Source organism: Perognathus longimembris, chromosome 5 (genome assembly GCF_023159225.1).
Source record: "Perognathus longimembris pacificus isolate PPM17 chromosome 5, ASM2315922v1, whole genome shotgun sequence".
NCBI classification, from domain to species: domain Eukaryota; kingdom Metazoa; phylum Chordata; class Mammalia; order Rodentia; family Heteromyidae; genus Perognathus; species Perognathus longimembris.
The window spans coordinates 48,726,670-48,744,924 of record NC_063165.1 but is presented as its reverse complement, the minus strand read 5'-3'; the positions used below and the strand labels follow the sequence as shown (position 1 = coordinate 48,744,924).

Sequence of the window (18,255 nt, the reverse complement as noted above, 5' to 3'; positions counted from 1 at the left end):
AGGGGAACCAACATTTGGTGCTAAGTGACCAGTGTGAGTGTGGCGAGGGGAAGGCAGCTAAAGCAAAAGGCCCAAGAGAAGGGAGCTGAGTGAGTGAGCCTGTCACAGGGCTGTAGTAGGCCTCCTGGAGTTCATCCTTCATGAAGGCAGGTACACATCTTGAAGTAGACAGGCCCAAGAGAAGAACTTGGAAGGGGCAAAATCCAGACCCCATAGCTGGCTGGCCTGACCTGTTATGATGTGGTCCTATGCCTTGTCTCTGTTTCTCCTAGTTCCTATTCCTAATTCATTGGTTTTGACTTCTCTCGATTCCTCAGAGTTGGCTTGCTCTCTCTCTTTTCATGAGCTGCTTTCCCTCTGTGGAATTGGAATGCTCGCTGGTCCTTCCCTGCATCCTTCTCTGATGATACCCCCCCCACACACACACACCTAGGTCAAGCATCCCTGCGCAGTGCCCTCATTGAACCCTCTCCCCCCTGAGCTAGACACTTTATGAAGGACGAACCTTGCCTACCTATAGGCACAGTTGGGACTCCTGGTACTCAGAATGGTATCTGGGGCATAGTAGGGACTCAGTAAATTACTTGACTGAATGAATACCGACTGATTGAATGAATTTCATTTAATACTGCCTATAACTTTATCCCTTTTACAGATTGTAAGCCTCATTTGGGTCAGAGAAGTTCAATAGTTTGTAGAAGGTTACATATCAACATTCTGTTTCTAACTCAAGGTATTTAGCCCTCACAGGTGCACCAGGAGTGCCTTCCCAGCAAGCAGGGTGACAAGCTCAGAGGAAGGACCAAGAGATGTCAAAGAGAGCCCTAGTGCATGACTCCAGCTGGCCCTCTCCCTCTAGACATCCAGGTGCTAGGAGAGCCTGAGAGGTCTTCCCGGGCTAAGGGCAGGGCACAGGTGTGGACGAGAGGAGGCTCTCCAGGCATGAGAAAGAGGAGATGATGAACGACACGTCTGCTTCCCTCTGCAGGAGCGGCTCCTGCTGTCTGTCCTTCCCCGTCATGTTGCCATGGAGATGAAAGCAGACATCAATGCCAAGCAGGAGGATATGATGTTCCACAAGATCTACATCCAGAAGCATGACAACGTGAGGTAGGGGTGAGGGCAAGGTGGCTCCTCTCCTCCTTTGAAAGGGCATAGCCTGGCAGGTTGACTGGAGCCTGTGTTGTCTGGGGCTGGCCAACCCTGTTCCTCTATATGCCAGGGGAACTGTCACTGTGCCCTGGTTAACTTCCTTCAATGCTGAAGGGAGCATGCAGGCTGCAGGAATAGGTTGAGAAAGAAGGGAGAAAAGGAAAAGCAATACTAACTGCTTGAGGGACTCCTAGCCTGACAAGGGAAGCAGAAAACATCAACCGGGGATCCCCGTGTCCCCTCATTGCAGCCTTCATCACCCCGGCAGTTTGTGTGCCTTCTAAGCCTAGGTATGCCAGCTGCTATACCAAGTATCACTGTTCTTTTGTTTTCTTTTTAGCAGTTTTTTGTTTTCTTTTTACTGGAGTTTGAACTCAGGGCTCCATGCTTGCTAGACAGATGTTCTACCCCTTGAGCTACTCCACTCACCCCTTTTTGTGATGGTTAATTTTAAAATGGGGTCTCGTTTTATGCCCTGCCTGGCCTGGCCTGCAATCTTCCCTCCTGTTTGTGCTCCCCCCTTGCTGGGATATCAGGTATGCACCACTGAGCCCACAACATAGGTAGAGATGGAGTCTCTCAGAGTTTTATGCCCAAGCTGGTCTCAAACTGTGACCCTCAATTTTTGCCGCCCAAGGAAATAGGATTACAGGCTTAATCTACCCACTGTGCCAGCCTCACAGATCCTTTCAGTATCCATGCAAGATGGACCCAACAGTGCTTCCAGTTTCTAGATTCAACTCAGAGTGATAGAGATACCCTTGTGCAAGGCCCCCTGGCTGGGGATGCTGAAGCCGGGGTTGCACCCAAGTCAGAATGCAACTGAGCTCACACTCCTCTCCCTGTGTATCTGCTGCCTCCCTAGATAGAAGCTGCTGACAGCAGGGACGTACAAACAGATATAGATTAATAGAGTGCAAAATCTGCTTATGGGTTCCATGGGACGTGAAGCAATACCATGGCTTTCGTCTAGCATGGCTTCTGGAGAGCCCCTAATCCTCCATATGCCCAGGAAAGGGGCTACTGTATGAGTTTCCAGAGTTGCTTTCTCCCTGGGTGAATTTTCCCAAGATTGGGGCTGCATTTTGCATTTTCAATAAAGGGAGTCGGTGGGTCATATAAATTGTTACACACACACACACACACACACACACACACACACACACACACACACACACAACCAGCTGGGGCAGGAGGGACCACATGTAGAGAAAAAGAGCCCCCAGTTCCCCATCATGTCCTTGGGTTACAGACTGCCGATCTGAATTTGCATAATCCATCTGTCTCTCAAAACTGGGAGGCCAAGTCTTTGTGAGGAAAACGTAGCTGCACCACACATTTGTGCCCAGTTTCCAGCCCCTGTGAAGCCCGCCCATGCTCCATGTCTGGCGGGGCTGGGTAAGCAGCAGCAGCCTTGGTCTCCCAGGAAGAAGTAGCCCTAGCTAAGTCTCTGGGCCCGGGAGTTATCCCTAGGGGGCTGAGCCCAGAGATTGATGGAGACAGTGGGGTGACTGGTGAGCCCATCAGGAAGCAATGTGTGTGGGCTCCTCTGCTGCTCCTCCTCACACCTGCCTCTGTTCTCTAGGTACTGTGGCCACTTGGGACCAAGTACCTGCTTCCGCACAACAGACTTCTCCCAGCCACTGCTCCATGCATTCTTTTGGCCCCCATTGCCCAAGTGAGGAAACTGAGGCACTGAGGTTTATAACTTGTACAGAATCCCACAGCTTGCTAAGTAGGAGGATTGTTCCCCTGAGTTAAATGCTTTCTGCTTTCAAAGTCTCTATTTGACCTGACTCCGGGATAGATGGTATGTGTGTACATAGGAGAGAGGGTCTGGACAAGGACTATAAGGTGTGAAACTCTCAGGCTAAAGGGGAAGTGAAGAGAGAAAGGCATGTGTGTAGAAAGGAGGAAATAGCCTTTCTGATTATGACAAATCCCAGAGACTCAAATTTAACATGGGGGAAACAGTGGCTCAAAAGTGAATCCATTGCAATGAGCAGAGCCTCTGAGTTCACCCTTTGTGGAATTTTCTCTCAGTCCAGTTTTGTCTTTTCTGTTTCACTGGCCCTGGCTATCGAACCTGTTCGAGCTGGAGCCAGGTGCATTCCTTGTTTATTAGCTCAGCAGAGCTTTCTGCAGCTTCTCGTTCAATGTAAAACACAACACAAAAGAAATCTAGAGATTTTACCACTCAGAAACAGCCTGGCAGAGTAAGGCAAAGGTTCTCCATTTGGCACAGCAATGGCTCTATGACCCTAAGCCTCCTCTGTGTCTCTGCCCAGTCTCTGCTCCCACAGGCAGGCATTACTCCCCTTTCCATCCCATAGCTTCAGGCTCTCAGGACCCCAGGTCTCCAGCAAGGGCATTTGCTCTGAGGGACTGACTCAGGCCTGGTCACGGTGATCCTCTCAAGGAATGGATGCTCTCTTCAGTCCTCCCTACCCCATCCCTTGGAGATGGTGACTTCAAGTGAATAAAAGAACAGTGCCCCAATCACAGCATCCTGAGCCTCCCCATACATGAGCCAGGCCTCAGCCACAGTGAGGGTATTTCTGTCCAGGATGTGCCAGGATCAATGACAGCTATCAGGAAAGAGATGAAAGAAGAGAAGAACTAAAGGGCACGATTCTCCAGGGGACTGAATAATCACCAGAGATAGAGGTGGTTGGCGCACATCAGAGGGTGTGGCACACCACCACAGTCTTAGGCAAATACCCTGTGGACTGTTAGCATGCTAGATGCAGCCTCGGGGGGAGAGAGGGTGGAAACAAGTGCTTTTCTCTGGACTGTGTTTTGGGGTTGGAGTTGGCTTGGGTTGGGGGTTGAGCATCATCATTGAAAGCCACCCTTCGGGACCAGGATCTTGGAGATTCCCGTGGGGTCCAGGCTAAGCGGCTCTGCATGTCATCCCAGCTCTGCTGTGCAACCAGAGTCAGTTTCAGGCATGAGCCACACGGAATCTCAGGCTCCACATCCACATCACAGGACAGAAAGAGTGCTTATGAGTTCTGTGAAGTGTAAATGGAACAATGTGGGGAAAGTGCTTGGCACCGTTTCTGACACGTGAGTTCTGTAATTGGGAGCTGCAAGGACTGTTGTGGTAGTTTATTTTTTTACTTTTTAAATGATGATTGTCCCACCCCTATCAACAGAGAAAGGCCTGGGGTTCTCTAGCTGGAGAAGGGAAGGTGATGAGTCACATTCATCAATTCTCCACAGAGTTGTAATATTTAGAGGGTGATGACATGCTGTTCTCTGGCCCCACCAAGAGCAAGGCCACAGGAAAAATAAATCAGTTCCACAGTGTGACAGATTCAGCAAAGATCTAAGGTCTGTGCGGGGGAGAGAAGACAGACAGGGGCCACCACTCTCTGAGGCTACATCATCCTCTGACCCAAAGGAGAATATTTGTAGAGCATGTAGTCCTGGGGTACCAGCTAGTACTGGCCAAAGAGACTGTAGGAAGCTTTGGTGCTAGGCCAAGACTGACTGTAGGATGAAACAAGCCGGAGGCCAGGGTGCCACTAGAGGCCCCACTCCTAATGCCCACCATGTCCACCACCCCAGATACCACTCCCTGATCCCTGTCAGCCCCCCTGACAGGGACTCTGGTCCCCATCAGACCTCTGGCTTTGGAGCCATAGCACAAATACCTACTCCCTACATCCACTTGTGTCGGTGGTGAGGACTGTGTTGCTCGCCACCGCCCCCCGCCCCCCATCCCCAGAGAGGAAGTCCCCAGAACATCCAACAGAGGCTGCTCTGGGAGCAGGGAGTGTTATGGGGTCCTAAGGGAAGAGAGAGATGAGCCAGCCTCAGAAGGGCTCAAAGAAGAGGCTAGCTGGAGAAGGCACCACACCACCAGCTCCAGGAAAGGCAGACTAGACAGACTTAGGGCACTCTCAACAGTGGATCTTGTGGGCTGGAGCTGAGTCTCCATCTGGAGCACACTGTGCACACCCCAGCTCTGCCTGTGGGGAACCTGGGAAGGAAGATCTTTTCATTTTATTTTTTTTTTATGTTACTGGAGTTACTCAGATGTGTTTTACCTCTGTCTGTGCCATGGTGTCCTAGAGCTGTGAAGAACAGTTTGAAATTCTCCTCTCAAGAGAACACAACCACTAGATAATGAGGAGTTTTTGGTAAATTCTGAAGTCATTGCATGCTTGTTTCATGTTGGGCACCCTGGGAAGAGTTGGGTGAGCCACCCAAGAAATGAGGACCTTGCAGGGCATCAATATTAAATAACTTAGAGTATGATCATGCTTAGAGTGGTAAGATACATATGAGAAGCAGACCATTGTGGCTGCCAAGGCTGCTGGGAAGGTGAACTGAGGGAAGGCTTGGAAAGCTCCCAGCTCTCACCTGCCCTGAGGCTGCAGGCTGATAGCCTTAGAGGCAGAAAGATTGACAGGACAGAATCAAGGTATTGTAACCTACTACCCTAAAGAGCAGGGCACAGTTTGGAACGCCCAGGACTCTCCATATCCACAGTGGGCCCTCCCAAATGAAGATGACTTTATATTTAACTAGATTGGCTCATGCTTATGCCCCTTAATTTTTAAAGGTTGTAGATGGTAGAATGGGCCAGAGATCAGCCCCATGGGGTATCGGTCCTGTAGGGGATGGCTATACCTTTAAGACCTGGGACTGTTGGCTGCCAGCTAGTCCCACCTCCTTCCGGGTCTGAAACCAGAAGAGACAGCCAAACCAGCCTCACCTCTCATCTACGAGCACGTGTGTTGTAATGGCGCGGTCGGACGCCCAGAAGGTGGTTCTGTGGGAAGTGACATTAGCCCGTGGGGGAGGTCCTAGGGCACTGCTCTTGGATGGACATGCTCACCAGCTTGTCGCTAGCTCCTGGTCAGTCCCTCCCCTTCCTTCGTCATTACTGCTATAAGTCTGATTGCCCCTCCCTTGAATAAACGAAAAGCTCTTGAAGCTGACTCCGAGGTGTCCATGCTTATTCGGCCTCCTAGGCCAGGTATTATAGGGAGGTATAGTGTAGGGTAGGTAGTATAGGGAGGGGGAAGGGCATTCTTGCAACCACACGCTGACCAAGACTATCCGTGTCCCTCACTCCCGCATTACTTCCTACTGGCCAGAGGATATGCGTTGAGAGCAATAGGGGAACACAAGGGGATGAAAGGCTTGGTCTCTCCACAAAGGAGAGGATAGAAATAGCCCGGCAGGTCCCATGCTAAGGAATAAGATTCCTCCCAAGGCTCCATCAGTGCTCCCAGCATCCTCCCCATTCAGCATAGAGTTGTTGGTGGAGTCTTGATTCCAGCACTAGGATAAGACTGTTGTATTAAGTCAGGTGTCTAGTGGCTCATGCCTGTAATCCTAGCTATGCAAGATGCTTCCGTCACAGTTTGAAGCCAACCTGGGCAGAAAAGTCTACCAGATTTTTGTCTTTAGTTAACCAGCAAAAAAGCAGGACCAAGTAGTAGCTATAAATAAGGAAGCCAAGCTAGAGTTCAAGATAGCAAAAAAAATAAAATAAAATAAAAAAGCAGGGGAGGGGCTCATATCTTGACACCCAGGAGCTCTGTGTTACAGCTATGGTACTGGCACTGGGGGGCTGCTGACATGGCCTATGAATGAGAAAACAAGCCCCCTCCACAGAATTCAGGATAGAGGGTCTAGGAGGAGAGACGTCTGTCTGGCTCTTAATCCTCTGATCCCTTCTCCTTAACTCCTCCCCCTTTAAGGTTATTATTTCCTTTCTTGTCTTCTTCAAGGACTTGGCTGCATTCCCTAGGTTGCTCTGGTGTCTGGCTCAGGTGTGGTTCTGAATGATAATGACCGTGGATCCTGTCTAAGATGCTCAGATACCCATGTGTAGATGGTGCCCCCTGTTGGCAGAGGGTGGAAAATGTTTACCTCTGTGCATGTCCTCGGCTTGCAGACCACACAAGAAGTGACCCATAAACACCTTGAGCCTGATGTTAGGCAAAGTGTGTCCAACTCTACTTCCATACCAATTTATAGACACAAGTGGTATTTATGTGGCTGTTTTATTCCTTGCACAACTGATCTACTACTACAAGCTAGACTATCACTATGAAAAAGAGAATGTCATTGTTTCTTAGAAAATTATCCAGCCCCCAGAGTGAGAGAAGGACTAAGTGAAATGCTATGGGAATGCAGTTTGACAACCTAGTCAGCCCTCTTGGGGGAAACTGAGGTTGGATCTATTATATCTGTTTGAGTTGTGGTAAAAAAAAATATATATATATGTATATATACATATATATACACATAGCCTAAGAATTATCATCTTTTTTTAATGGTATTGGAATTTGAGCTTAGGACCTCATACTTAAGGCTTGAGGCCTCACTTGAGCCCTGCCTCCATACCTGCCTTTTGCAAGCTATTTTTTTGAGATGGAGTCTAGGGAACTTTTTGCTCAGGCTGGCCTCGAATCCTTCAGATTCCAGCCTACTATATAAGTAGGATTACAGGTCTGAGCCTGATGCCTGGCTAGACTTTAAAATTTATCATTTATGAGTATACAACTGAGTGGTATTAAGTGCATTCATTCTTATGTAACTGTCACAACACCCACTTCCAGAAACATGTTTTCCCAAACAAAAATGGTGTACACACTAAACAATAACTCCTCACCCCTCAGCTAGCAACTGGAAGCCACCATACTGCTTTCTGTCCCTGCGAACCTGACTACTCTAGCTATTTCATGGAAGTAGAATCATATGGATTCTGCGCTTTTTGTGACTGGCTTGTTTCACTTAAGTGTAATGTTCTCAGTGTCTTTCTGTGTTGTAGCATGTGTTGGAATTTCCTTCCTTCTAAAGAGTGAATGATATCTCATTTGTCTGTGTAAGCACTGTTCTGTTTATCCATCTGTTGATGCACACCTGGGTGCTTTCACCTTTTGGATGCTGTGATGCTGCGGCAGTGCACATGGGCGTACAAATACCTGTTCCTGTCTTTGCTTTCAGTTCAGTTCAGTTCAGTTCATTTGGGTGTATACCCAGGAGTGCTGGCTCTGTGCTTAATTTTTTCTTCTTCTTCTTTTTTTTGCCGGTCATGAGGCTTGAATTCTGGGCCTGAGCACTGTCCCTGAGCTCTTCAGCTTAAGCCTAGCACTCTATCACTTGAGCCACAGTGCTACTTCCAGTTTTCTGGTGGTTAATTGGAAATAAGAATCTCATGGACTTTCCTACCCAGGCTGGTCTTGAACCAGATCCTCAGATCTCCGCCTCATGAGTGGCTAGGATTATAGGCATGAGCCACTGGCGCCTGACTTTGTGTTTAATTTTTTGAGGGACCATTCTGCCTATTTTTATTTTCACCATCTGACCTTCCTACAGCAATGCACAAGGTTTTCATTTTCTCTGCATCCTCATCTGGGGTGGACAAAGTCTTGAGTCTGTCCTGGATCACTAAATGGGGTCAGTGGGGAATGAGCCATCAGCCAGCAAGAACTTTCTGTGTCTTGTGGTCATTTCAGCATGTCTGCCAATACCTTTGTCATACTTCGAATCCGTTGTGATTTGTGGTTTTGATTTATTAAGAATTCAGACATAAGGATTAGTTTGAGCTAGAGTAGGTCAAGGAAGATATCTAGAAGAGGGACAGGTTAGAATCAGGTCCTAAAAGAAAAACTTGATTTGTTTTCAATCTTTCCAACATAAACATTTTATTACACAAGGGACTCATGTTTTTTGTAGTAACATTTAGAACCTAGGCACTGCAGAGAAGACACCTAAAGTGCCCAACATCTTGCTACCTGTAGATGGGTCTTAGTGCCATCCCTCCTTTTACATCTATCTCTTTTACAGAGACTTTCCCCAGGTTCTTCAGGACCCTGCACACAGAATGTGGTATAGTCAGTTCCATTGTATGGATGGTAGAGATAGAATCTGGGTGAGGGGTAGGATGGGGTCTGTGAGAGGCCCTAAGGCTAGCACAGGGGATTGTAGGACTTTCCTTGACCCTAAGTCCCCTGTCGCCCCTTTTCTTGGACTCTACTTGCTGAAGTGTCTCATTTCTATAAGAGTAGAGAAGGCACAGCTGTCCCAAGGCAGAGTCTCTTGTTATTGGATGGTATTTGTGTTCAACACACTGTTCTTTGCCATCCCCCCTGCCCTTTCCCAGCCTGTGCCCTCAGATGGCTCTGGGTATTGCCAGCTCATCAGGCATCCTCTCTTGCTTTTTTTTCCCTACCACCCCTTGGAAACCAGCTCTCTGGTGTCTGTTCACACCTACTGGTGCTAACTCGCCTAATGGATGTGAATGACGCATTGCTCCTCCTTTACCTGAGGAGGGGGTGGGGTGGGGAGGGGCGTGCGCCCAAGTGACTCTCCACACTGGGTGATTTGGAACAAGAGAGAAGACATGCTGATTGGGACAGTCCTTGTTGGTCACAAACAGATGACTGGCTGATAGATACACCCAGCTACTTCACCTCCCTAGTCCACGCTCTAGGGGCCTGCAGGGTGTTCCTGCCACAGCACCACCATCTCCCGTGGGGCAAAACATTCTGAGGTGACTGAGACCTTGCTACACCACTTCCTGCTCCAATTCCCCACTTAAGAACCCCCAACTTGACTCGGGATATAGGGTAAGAGCTCTCGCAGTGCCTCGTACTGAGGGGCTGGTTGTCAGCAGTGCCACCTTGCCCAGGCCACAAGTGGAGCTCAGCCCTGGGTGTCCATTGATGCTGCAGGATATGGCTGTATACAGAAGCAAGGCCAGCTGCTGACAGGCCTGTTGGCAACAAGAGGGAATAAACAGTGAGGAAATGCCTGGAACAGAGCTGAGCTAAACCTGTACAGGGAAGCAGAGAGGTCCACTGGATAACTGGAGTGATAAGCTTGGTATTTGTGCCTATGGAGTTAAGGCAAGAGTCAGTGTGAGTGACGGGAGAAGGCGGTTAGGGAATTTGCTTCCATGGTGGGCCTTACCCCAGCATCTGGAACCTACCCTGTGGGCCTGTGTCTGTCACCAAGAGGACCTCTTGAGTGGGGCTGACTGATGAGTGGCTCCTCTTCCTGCTCACCAAAGCCCAATGCTGGCTTGTGAAGTGGCTTCAGAATCCCCACTGAACTGAAAGCAAAGACAGGAACAGGTATTTGTACGCCCATGTGCACTGCCGCAGCATCACAGCATCCAAAAGGTGAAAACACCCAGGTGTGCATCAACAGATGGATAAACAGAACAGTGCTTACACAGACAAATGAGATATCATTCACTCTTTAGAAGGAAGGAAATTCCAACACATGTTACAACACAGAAAGACACTGAGAACATTACACTTAAGTGGCTTTCAGAATCTGAAAACCGAGGCCTTCTGCTCTTAGGAGACCTCATGAAAAAAAGGAGCCTCAGCAGAAAAGAAAGTACAATCCTCCTCCAAAGCAGCAGAGGGTTGACACTGCCACCTCCATGTTGCCTCCACCTCTGACAGGAGGTGGCAGTGTCCACAAAGAGAGGCTGTGGGGGCTGCCTTCCAGAAGCTCAAACAGAAGCTGTGCTGTATATGGCTTTTTTCTGGCCCCCTGCAAGTTACTTGCCTTCCCTGGTTCCTAAGCAGCTGAGGAGAACCTTGAGGTGTCCAGAAGAGCAGAGCCTAGGCACTGCAGAGACTGATTTCTAAGTCCCGTGGCCCTCACATGGCCATGTTATTTCCCAGGACTCCTGGCCCAGGACCAGGGAGCTGTCTGTGTTCTTGGTAACCTTGCCTCCCACTTGTTCCAGGAGTTGTGGGATTATTTGCCAGGGGCCAGCCTCAATCCTCAGGTGACATGTTTGGGACTCCAAGAGACCCTGTCAGGCAGAAGAGAGAACTCATCTTAATTTGGAGTTACTAGTTTGGCTTTTTCTTACCTTAAAATCCTGAGCATTCTTTTCTTTTTAACAAACAAACATCAGGCACTATTGTGGGTTGAACCATGTCTGCCTAACAGATATATCGAAGTCATAACTCCTGGTACCTGTGAATGTGGCCTTATTTGGAAATGAAATGGACACCCTTCTCCAAGATTCTGCTTTCTGAGGTTTTAGTTACCCCTAGAGAACCTCAAGAAGAAGGGGAAGAAAGGTGGAGCACCCGACAGTAAGCTATTTTGAAAGAGAGACCACACACAGGTGCACATAACTTTTGTTATTATATATTGTTATGACTGCTCTATTCCTATTGTTAGCAATTGTTTATCTCTTGCTGTATTTATTTATTAAACTTTATCATAGGTATATATCTATAGAAAAAAAAACAAAACATAGTACCCATAAAGTCCTGTGCTCTCCGTGGTTTCCGGCCATCCCCTGAGGGTCTTTGAGCAAAACCTCTGTGATAATGGCATTTCTATAGTCTTTGGAGACCAAATCAGGTTGAGAATACAGTGGGCCCCTCATCCAATATGACTGGTGTCCTTGTAATAAGGTGGAGACACACAAGGAGCAAACTAAGCAAGAACAGAAGCAGAAGTAAGCTAGTGATGCAGCTACAAGCTGAGTGCCAAGGATTGACCAACCCCCACCCTCCCCCCCCACCCCCAGCGAAGCTAGCAGGAAACAAGGATGCATTCTGCCAGAGTATGGCCCTGCTTGTGCCCTCATTTCAGACCTTTAGTCTCCAGAATAGTGAATGACAAATTTCTGTTGTTTAAGACACATTGTAACGGCAGTCTTAGCATAGTAATGTGGGTTCTCACTATGTGTTGGGTATTATGTTAGATGTGGGGGCTACAGCTGCCCCTCATTTAGTGAGTCCTTTAATCGGGAATTGTAGAGGGCCTGGGAGATAGCAAGAATCATGAGTTCAAAATCTAGTAAAGGGAGGGAATATGGCCTAGTGGCTAGAGTGCTTGCCTCATATACATGAAGCCCTGGGTTTGATTCCTCAGCACCGCATATACAGAAAATGGCCAGAGGTGGCGCTGTGGCTCAAGTGGCAGAGTGCTAGCCTTGAGCAAAAAGAAGCCAGGGCTCAGGCCCTGAGTCCAAGCCCCAGGACTGCTAAAAAAACTGCTAAAATCTAGTAAAGGGAAACAGAGAGGAATACAAATAATACCAATAGTAATAAACATTGCTGTTATCAGCCCTTATCAGAGCAGGGTATTTTCTAAGCCCCTGAGTAGATGCTTGAACCACAGGTTTGGCTTTGAACCCTGTGTATTTTGTGGTTTATTTTCTTCATGTGCAAGCAAGTATAACTACTGTGAGAGTTCATCCTTAAAGGAAGTACTTCAAAAGCTTCTTTGACATATGAGTTGCCAGCATTACTGTTCTTGCACTTTGGGGCTATTAATAATTAAAATAGGATCACCTGAACAGAAGTACTATGATAACTACACCCATCGATGTAGTAACTGAGCCTTCTGCAAGGTGACTACCAGGCAGATGGTATATACAGTATACAGACGCTAGACAAGGGATGACTCCTCGCCAGGAGGAGACAGACAGAAAAGGGTGGCACAGGGTTTTTATCAAACTAGTCAGGAGGGCATGCAATCTATACCTTCATATTTTCAGGTCACAGTTGGCCACAGGTGACTGAAACTGGAAAACAAAACCAGCTAAGGGGTGAGAGTATTATGAAAAGGAAAGTAAGGCAGGGAATAGACATTACGGGAGTAGTTATAAGTTGAAACAGGATAGTGGAAGTTTCCTGGAGAAGGTGCTGTTTAAGCAAGCAGGGGTTCTCAACCCTGGCTACCTATTAGAACAACCAGGTGAGCTTCAAATAAAAACAAAACAGAGTAAAGAATGATTCAGTGGTGCAGCCCCAACCTACACTGATGAGGTCAGAATCCCTAGAGCCTCTCCATAGACAGGCTCCCCAGGGGATCCTAACAAACACCAGGATGTAGGCCCGAAGAACTCTTGTCTAATATAATACCTGTGGCAGAGAAAAGAGCTCACGCAGCTGGTGAGGTCATCTGCGGACAGTGATCACAGGCCTGAGCATCACAGTGTTTGTCCTTCCTGAGTGGCTTAGTGAACTCAGAGCTCAGAGAAGCCTCTGGGTCTGTACACCTCCTCGTGTTTCTGGGGCTAACCCTTGCTCCTCACGTCTTCTGCTATGCTTGGTATGGGCGGGGGAGGGGGTATCTGTCTCAGTAGCAGTCCTGCCTTAGCTTGATAAGGAATCTTTTCTTTTTCTACCCTTGTCAGCCCCAAAGCCTGGCTTTGGCTGGGTAGCCTTGGTGCCAGGGTGACCCAGCTACTGAGCCTGGTGTCTGGCAGCCTTGCATTTGAAATACTGATGCTACATATTAGCCAAAGGGACAGACACTTGCTGACTAGGTTTCTTGGCTCATGTGCAGCAGATCTTGATCCTAGCTTGGTTCTGATTTCCTGAGAGATGAACAGTTTCCAGGAAATTACATAACAGGTGCTTTTTACAGAGACTGGGAGAGACCTCCTTGTCCCGAGATAGATTGGGGTGGTCATCTGAGACACAAGGAGACAGGGCCAGATTGGAGGTTTACAGTGTTGCACCAGCATACTCGGGTGTCATAACAGAGCTTCTCTCCATGCAGGGCAGAAAGCCCATCCTCCAGGACCTCAGAGTTCATGCCTCTCATCTCTGCTACCACACTGTGGAGCACTGGCCCACTTGAAGCCGCCTTCTAAGTCCTTTGACTATTCTAGATGGTGTCTCCTGTGCTCCTCCCCTTTCCTTCTTGTGTTCTTATCTGCCGCATGCTTCATATCTGTCCTATTCCCCTCCCCCCCATTCTTTCTGCCCTCTCTCCTGCAATTGTTACTGGTCCAGACAAGGACTGGAAGGCTGGGTCCCTCAGGTGTGACAGAAGCTCCTGTGTGTCCTGGGAGGTGGACCACCTGGCCCCAATCCCTGACAGGTTCCCTGAGGGCCCCTGCCTCTTGCACTTGTTTGGTGAATTACTTTGTCTGGTGAGCTCTGGAGAAGTACCTGTCTCAGCAGGGCCACAGCAGCCTGGCATAAACCCATCTGTGGCAGCTCACCCTGTGTGTCTGTGCTTTCCTTTGCTCCATAGACAGCACCAGGGGGTCGCACTATGTGACAGTTCACTTGAGCTGGCTGAGGGGCTGACAACACTGTAGTATATATTGGTTCTGCTCCTGGCGTTTGGGTCCACTTGCCTAGGTCTTACACTAGTGACCCAACCCGTCTGTGCTTCAGTTTATCTCACCTGTAAAAGGATACTGAGCTCGTGGAGTGGTTGTGAGGCATACGTGTACTCTCGTACATGCCAGGATCAGAAGGCAGTGCATTTTCGCATGTAGGTTTTATTATAGTTACAAGTATGGCGAGGCTGAAAATGAGGAGACAATTACTCTTGGAAAGATTATTACCGTTCCCAAGAGGACAGGCCTCTCTGGCCACTTAGGTCAGGGCCAGCCAGAAGGCAGCAAAGGAAGGAGTAAATGGGAGGGAGGGAATTTACTGTGCTCCCCTGGGAAGGAATGGCAAGCCAATTTGAATGATTTCACAGAGCTCTGGGTGGAGGAGGTACCTGTCTCACAGGCACTGGCTAAGCATGTTCACTCTCTCTGACAGCAGGGCCTCTGGTGACATACCACACAGAATGAAAAGACATGCTTAGTCAAATGCCAACCCCCAGGGATGGTAGTGTTTCTGTCAAAGTGGAAGAATTAATAGTAACTTTGAGGTGATCCGTATGCTAATTAGCTCAACTTGATCAGTCCATATTATGTTCATATTGTGCACCATAGCATCACCATATCTCATAAGGACACACATAAAGACACATAATCTGTTGATGTGCAATAAAAAATTTAAAGACATACTTAATACACCATCACATTTTTGGAATGTCATGGCAAGATATACTCAGTTCTTATTCTTAATTTTACAAATGAGACCATGGGTCTTGGAGCCTCAGGAGTCCGGAGGCTCACTAGAAAGAGTTTGGGCTTGGCAGAGTGTGGGCTTCCTGTGCTGCTCTCTCTGTCTCCCTGGCTGAGGCCTGGCCTCTGCTCTGTGAGACCCTCACTCTCTGGGATGACATGGTAGCAGCTGGCAGCTCAGTGCCAGGATTGTTTCAGTAGTGAAGGTTCGTGTATTTTTGTTTTACAAGAAAAGGACGGGGAGGGGAGGTAAACAACATCAACAGCAAACACCATTAGGAGTCCTTTATACCCATATCCATTCTGGCCCCAGGGCCTTCCCTCGTGGTCTGTTTCAGCAGAAACATTTAAAGGACGGGAGCTGGAGAAATCTAGCCGGCCAGATCTGTACCTGGTGGGTACCTATGCTGGTGCACCCGGACGGTGGGGCTGGAGGCACTGGTGGATGAGCGGCAGGCTTTCAGATGCCAGTTGGGAGGGGTGTATCTTTTCTCTCCTTCCTGAGTTTGGGGTCTGCTTGGGGCTGGGTTCTCTTCCATATGGGACAGGGAAGTGAGATCTTTGTGGAGCACCATTCTGGCCTGAAGTGCCCTCCAGAGCAGGTGCATAAAGTACCCTCAGGCACACTGCTCAGATGTCAACAAGGGAGGATTGAGAGGCTGCTTGGAATTTGGGGGGGGGGTTGGACCCAGACCCCTCCTGCTTCCTACCCTCATGATTGGAAGTGAAGGTGCAGTGAGCATTTGAGAAGAGCAGGAGCAGGGCTCCCAGCCAGCAGGACAGGCCAGCGTCCTTTGTTCTCCAAGGTGTGGGTCTCTGTCAGCCCCCCAGCAGCTGTCTGGGGCCTCTGAGGGGACTTGCTGACCACAGCCCTCCTAAGACCTGAGGTGCCCAAGCTGGGCCCTAGCTGTATCCACTACTCTTCCTTCCTTGAGAAGGCCAAGACTAGTCTGTTCAGGCTGGTGTAATGGAACACCAGACCAGGTGGCTTGTAAACAACTGTAATTCTCACAGTTCTAGAGGCCGGAAGCCTGAGATCAGAGAGACAGCTGGTTCTGTTAAGGGCTCTCTTAAAGGTTGCAGACGTGCATCTCATCATGTGTGATGGCAGAGAGCAGAGAGCCAGGTAGTTAAGCTCCTGTGTTTCTTCTTTCCTGGAACTCCATTTGTGAGGGCTTATCACCTTGCACAAGCTCCAACTATACCCATGGGCACTGGGTTAACACCATCCCATTTGGCCTTGGAATTTACTGTGTGAATTTGAAGGCAACAGCAGGGTCTTCCTCCTCCACCTCTCTCCCCAGCATCCTTTTTGCTGACATCGAGGGATTCACCAGCCTGGCATCCCAGTGCACTGCGCAGGAGCTGGTTATGACCCTCAACGAGCTCTTTGCCCGCTTTGACAAGCTGGCTGCGGTGAGTCGCCCTGAACTGGGGCCAGAGGGGGATGGCTCAGAGCTGTTGAGGGAGGGACCTGATGTCAAGGACCTGCTGGCCCCCTGGGGTGGGCACAGGCCAGGGTGCAAGTTCTGCTGGACAGAACCTGCTCTTGGGAACAGATGGCAGGCAGAGGGGCCCCCTGGACTGCAGACAAGTACCTTACACCCCACACCAGCCCTGGTTCCACAGTCAGAGCTCCACAGAGCTACCTATCTGATAAGGTTGGCCAGAGAGATAAGAGAATGCACACCATCCCTGGAGATTCTCCAGTGTTTGGATAAAGTGCAGATAACAGCAGGGAGCGGTGAACGACACACTCTTCAATGGGCACTCTGGAATAAGCACTCTTACACCACCATCCTTCCCTGGCCTAGGCTTTTACAGAACCATTCCATTTAAGTAGCTACTTAATACAGTGTCCACTGGCACATAAGCATGGCCTTGGTTGCCATGCAGGGCTCCAGGACAAACATTAGAGAAGAGGTCAGTGTGGTCTGGAGCCATTCAGAACCTCTGCAAGCATTGCTAATGGCTTTACATCACTGGGCTTGTGCTCAGTGTATAGCCATTCTTGTCCCCTGGGTGTTGAACGGGGCTCAAGTGAGTTGAGGCCACACAGACACTTAAGTCCCAGAGTCCCAGTCTCATGGCATGCCTTGACAGCTCATAATCGCTGATTGATGACAGCCCATCTGACTCCCGGTTATGGGTTGACAGTGGCCTGCGTATCCTTGCAACACTTCCCTCAGCAGGAACAGTGGCAGGTGCTACAGCTTCTTGGCACTCACATACTCACCGATTTCGCAGAACGATACTAAAAGTCTCAGGAAAACCAAGAACCAAGCAAAGTTTGGTTCAAGCTTATTTTTGCCTGCTCCAGTCTTTTTTGTGTAACAAGAATAATAAAACTACCATGGACTCTTGGGCAGAGAGTCAGAGTTCACTCCTGGAGCATGGATGGGACCAGGGATGCTCCTGCTGTGACTGAGGCCTCCCCGAGGCTGGTAGGACTTCTCTAGTGAGTGAGGGCAATGGGCCAGCCAGATGCTCAGCAGTGGTTCATGACAGTGAGCTCCTAGGCCTGGAAAGGCTGCAGAGCCTCCCCCAGGGCTGCTCACCTGCTCCTCAGCCCACCCCCGGGTCCTGCCCTGCATCTCCCCGATAAGCCTGTCTGGGGCCAGACAGGAGTTCCAGCCCTGACTGCATTTGCCACGCTAGAAGGCAAGGTACTCAAGCATGAGGGTGATTCTGATAGCTTCCCATTTCTTTCTCTCTCACTCTCTCCCCCACTGTTTTAAACTTTTCATGTGAATTTCCTTTGCAGGAGAATCACTGTTTACGGATTAAGATCCTGGGGGATTGTTACTACTGCGTCTCTGGGCTGCCTGAGGCCAGGGCTGACCATGCCCACTGCTGTGTGGAGATGGGCATGGACATGATCGAGGCCATCTCGTAAGTGCCCACCTCTGCATGCTGCCCACTTCCGGAAACTGTCCCACGGCTGGACCTAAATGACTGACCAGCCAAAGGACTGATGAAGACAGGACTGATTATCTGGGTGCAAGAGGCTTGGCCTGTTGCTCTGTACCACATACATCACATGGACATTACAAGGAAAGAGAGACAAAGTGTTATGAGGAAGGCGCTGCTACAGTAAAAGCATTCACCGGGTGGATCCTAGGTCAAGAGAAATGATGGGTGACCTGAGTGTTCCAACCTCTGATAGGGTGAGGAAGAGGGCATATGCCAAGTCAGATGACTGGTCCCGTAAGTTGGCTGAGTAGGGGTCCATGCTCAGGCTGTGAGGGAGGACTGGTCCCTAAAAAGTC

At 49.1% G+C, this 18,255-nt stretch overlaps 1 protein-coding gene across 1 annotated transcript in view; it reads left to right on the top strand.

Annotated features, from left to right (window-relative positions):
- Adcy5 (adenylate cyclase 5) overlaps window positions 1-18,255 on the top strand; it is a 149,547-nt gene that overhangs the window by 93,543 nt on the left and 37,749 nt on the right. The window contains exons 3-5 of the mRNA XM_048346779.1: window positions 989-1,110; window positions 16,291-16,402; window positions 17,751-17,878. Of these exons, the coding sequence (XP_048202736.1) occupies window positions 989-1,110; window positions 16,291-16,402; window positions 17,751-17,878 (362 nt within the window). The remainder of the gene's footprint in view (window positions 1-988; window positions 1,111-16,290; window positions 16,403-17,750; window positions 17,879-18,255) is intronic.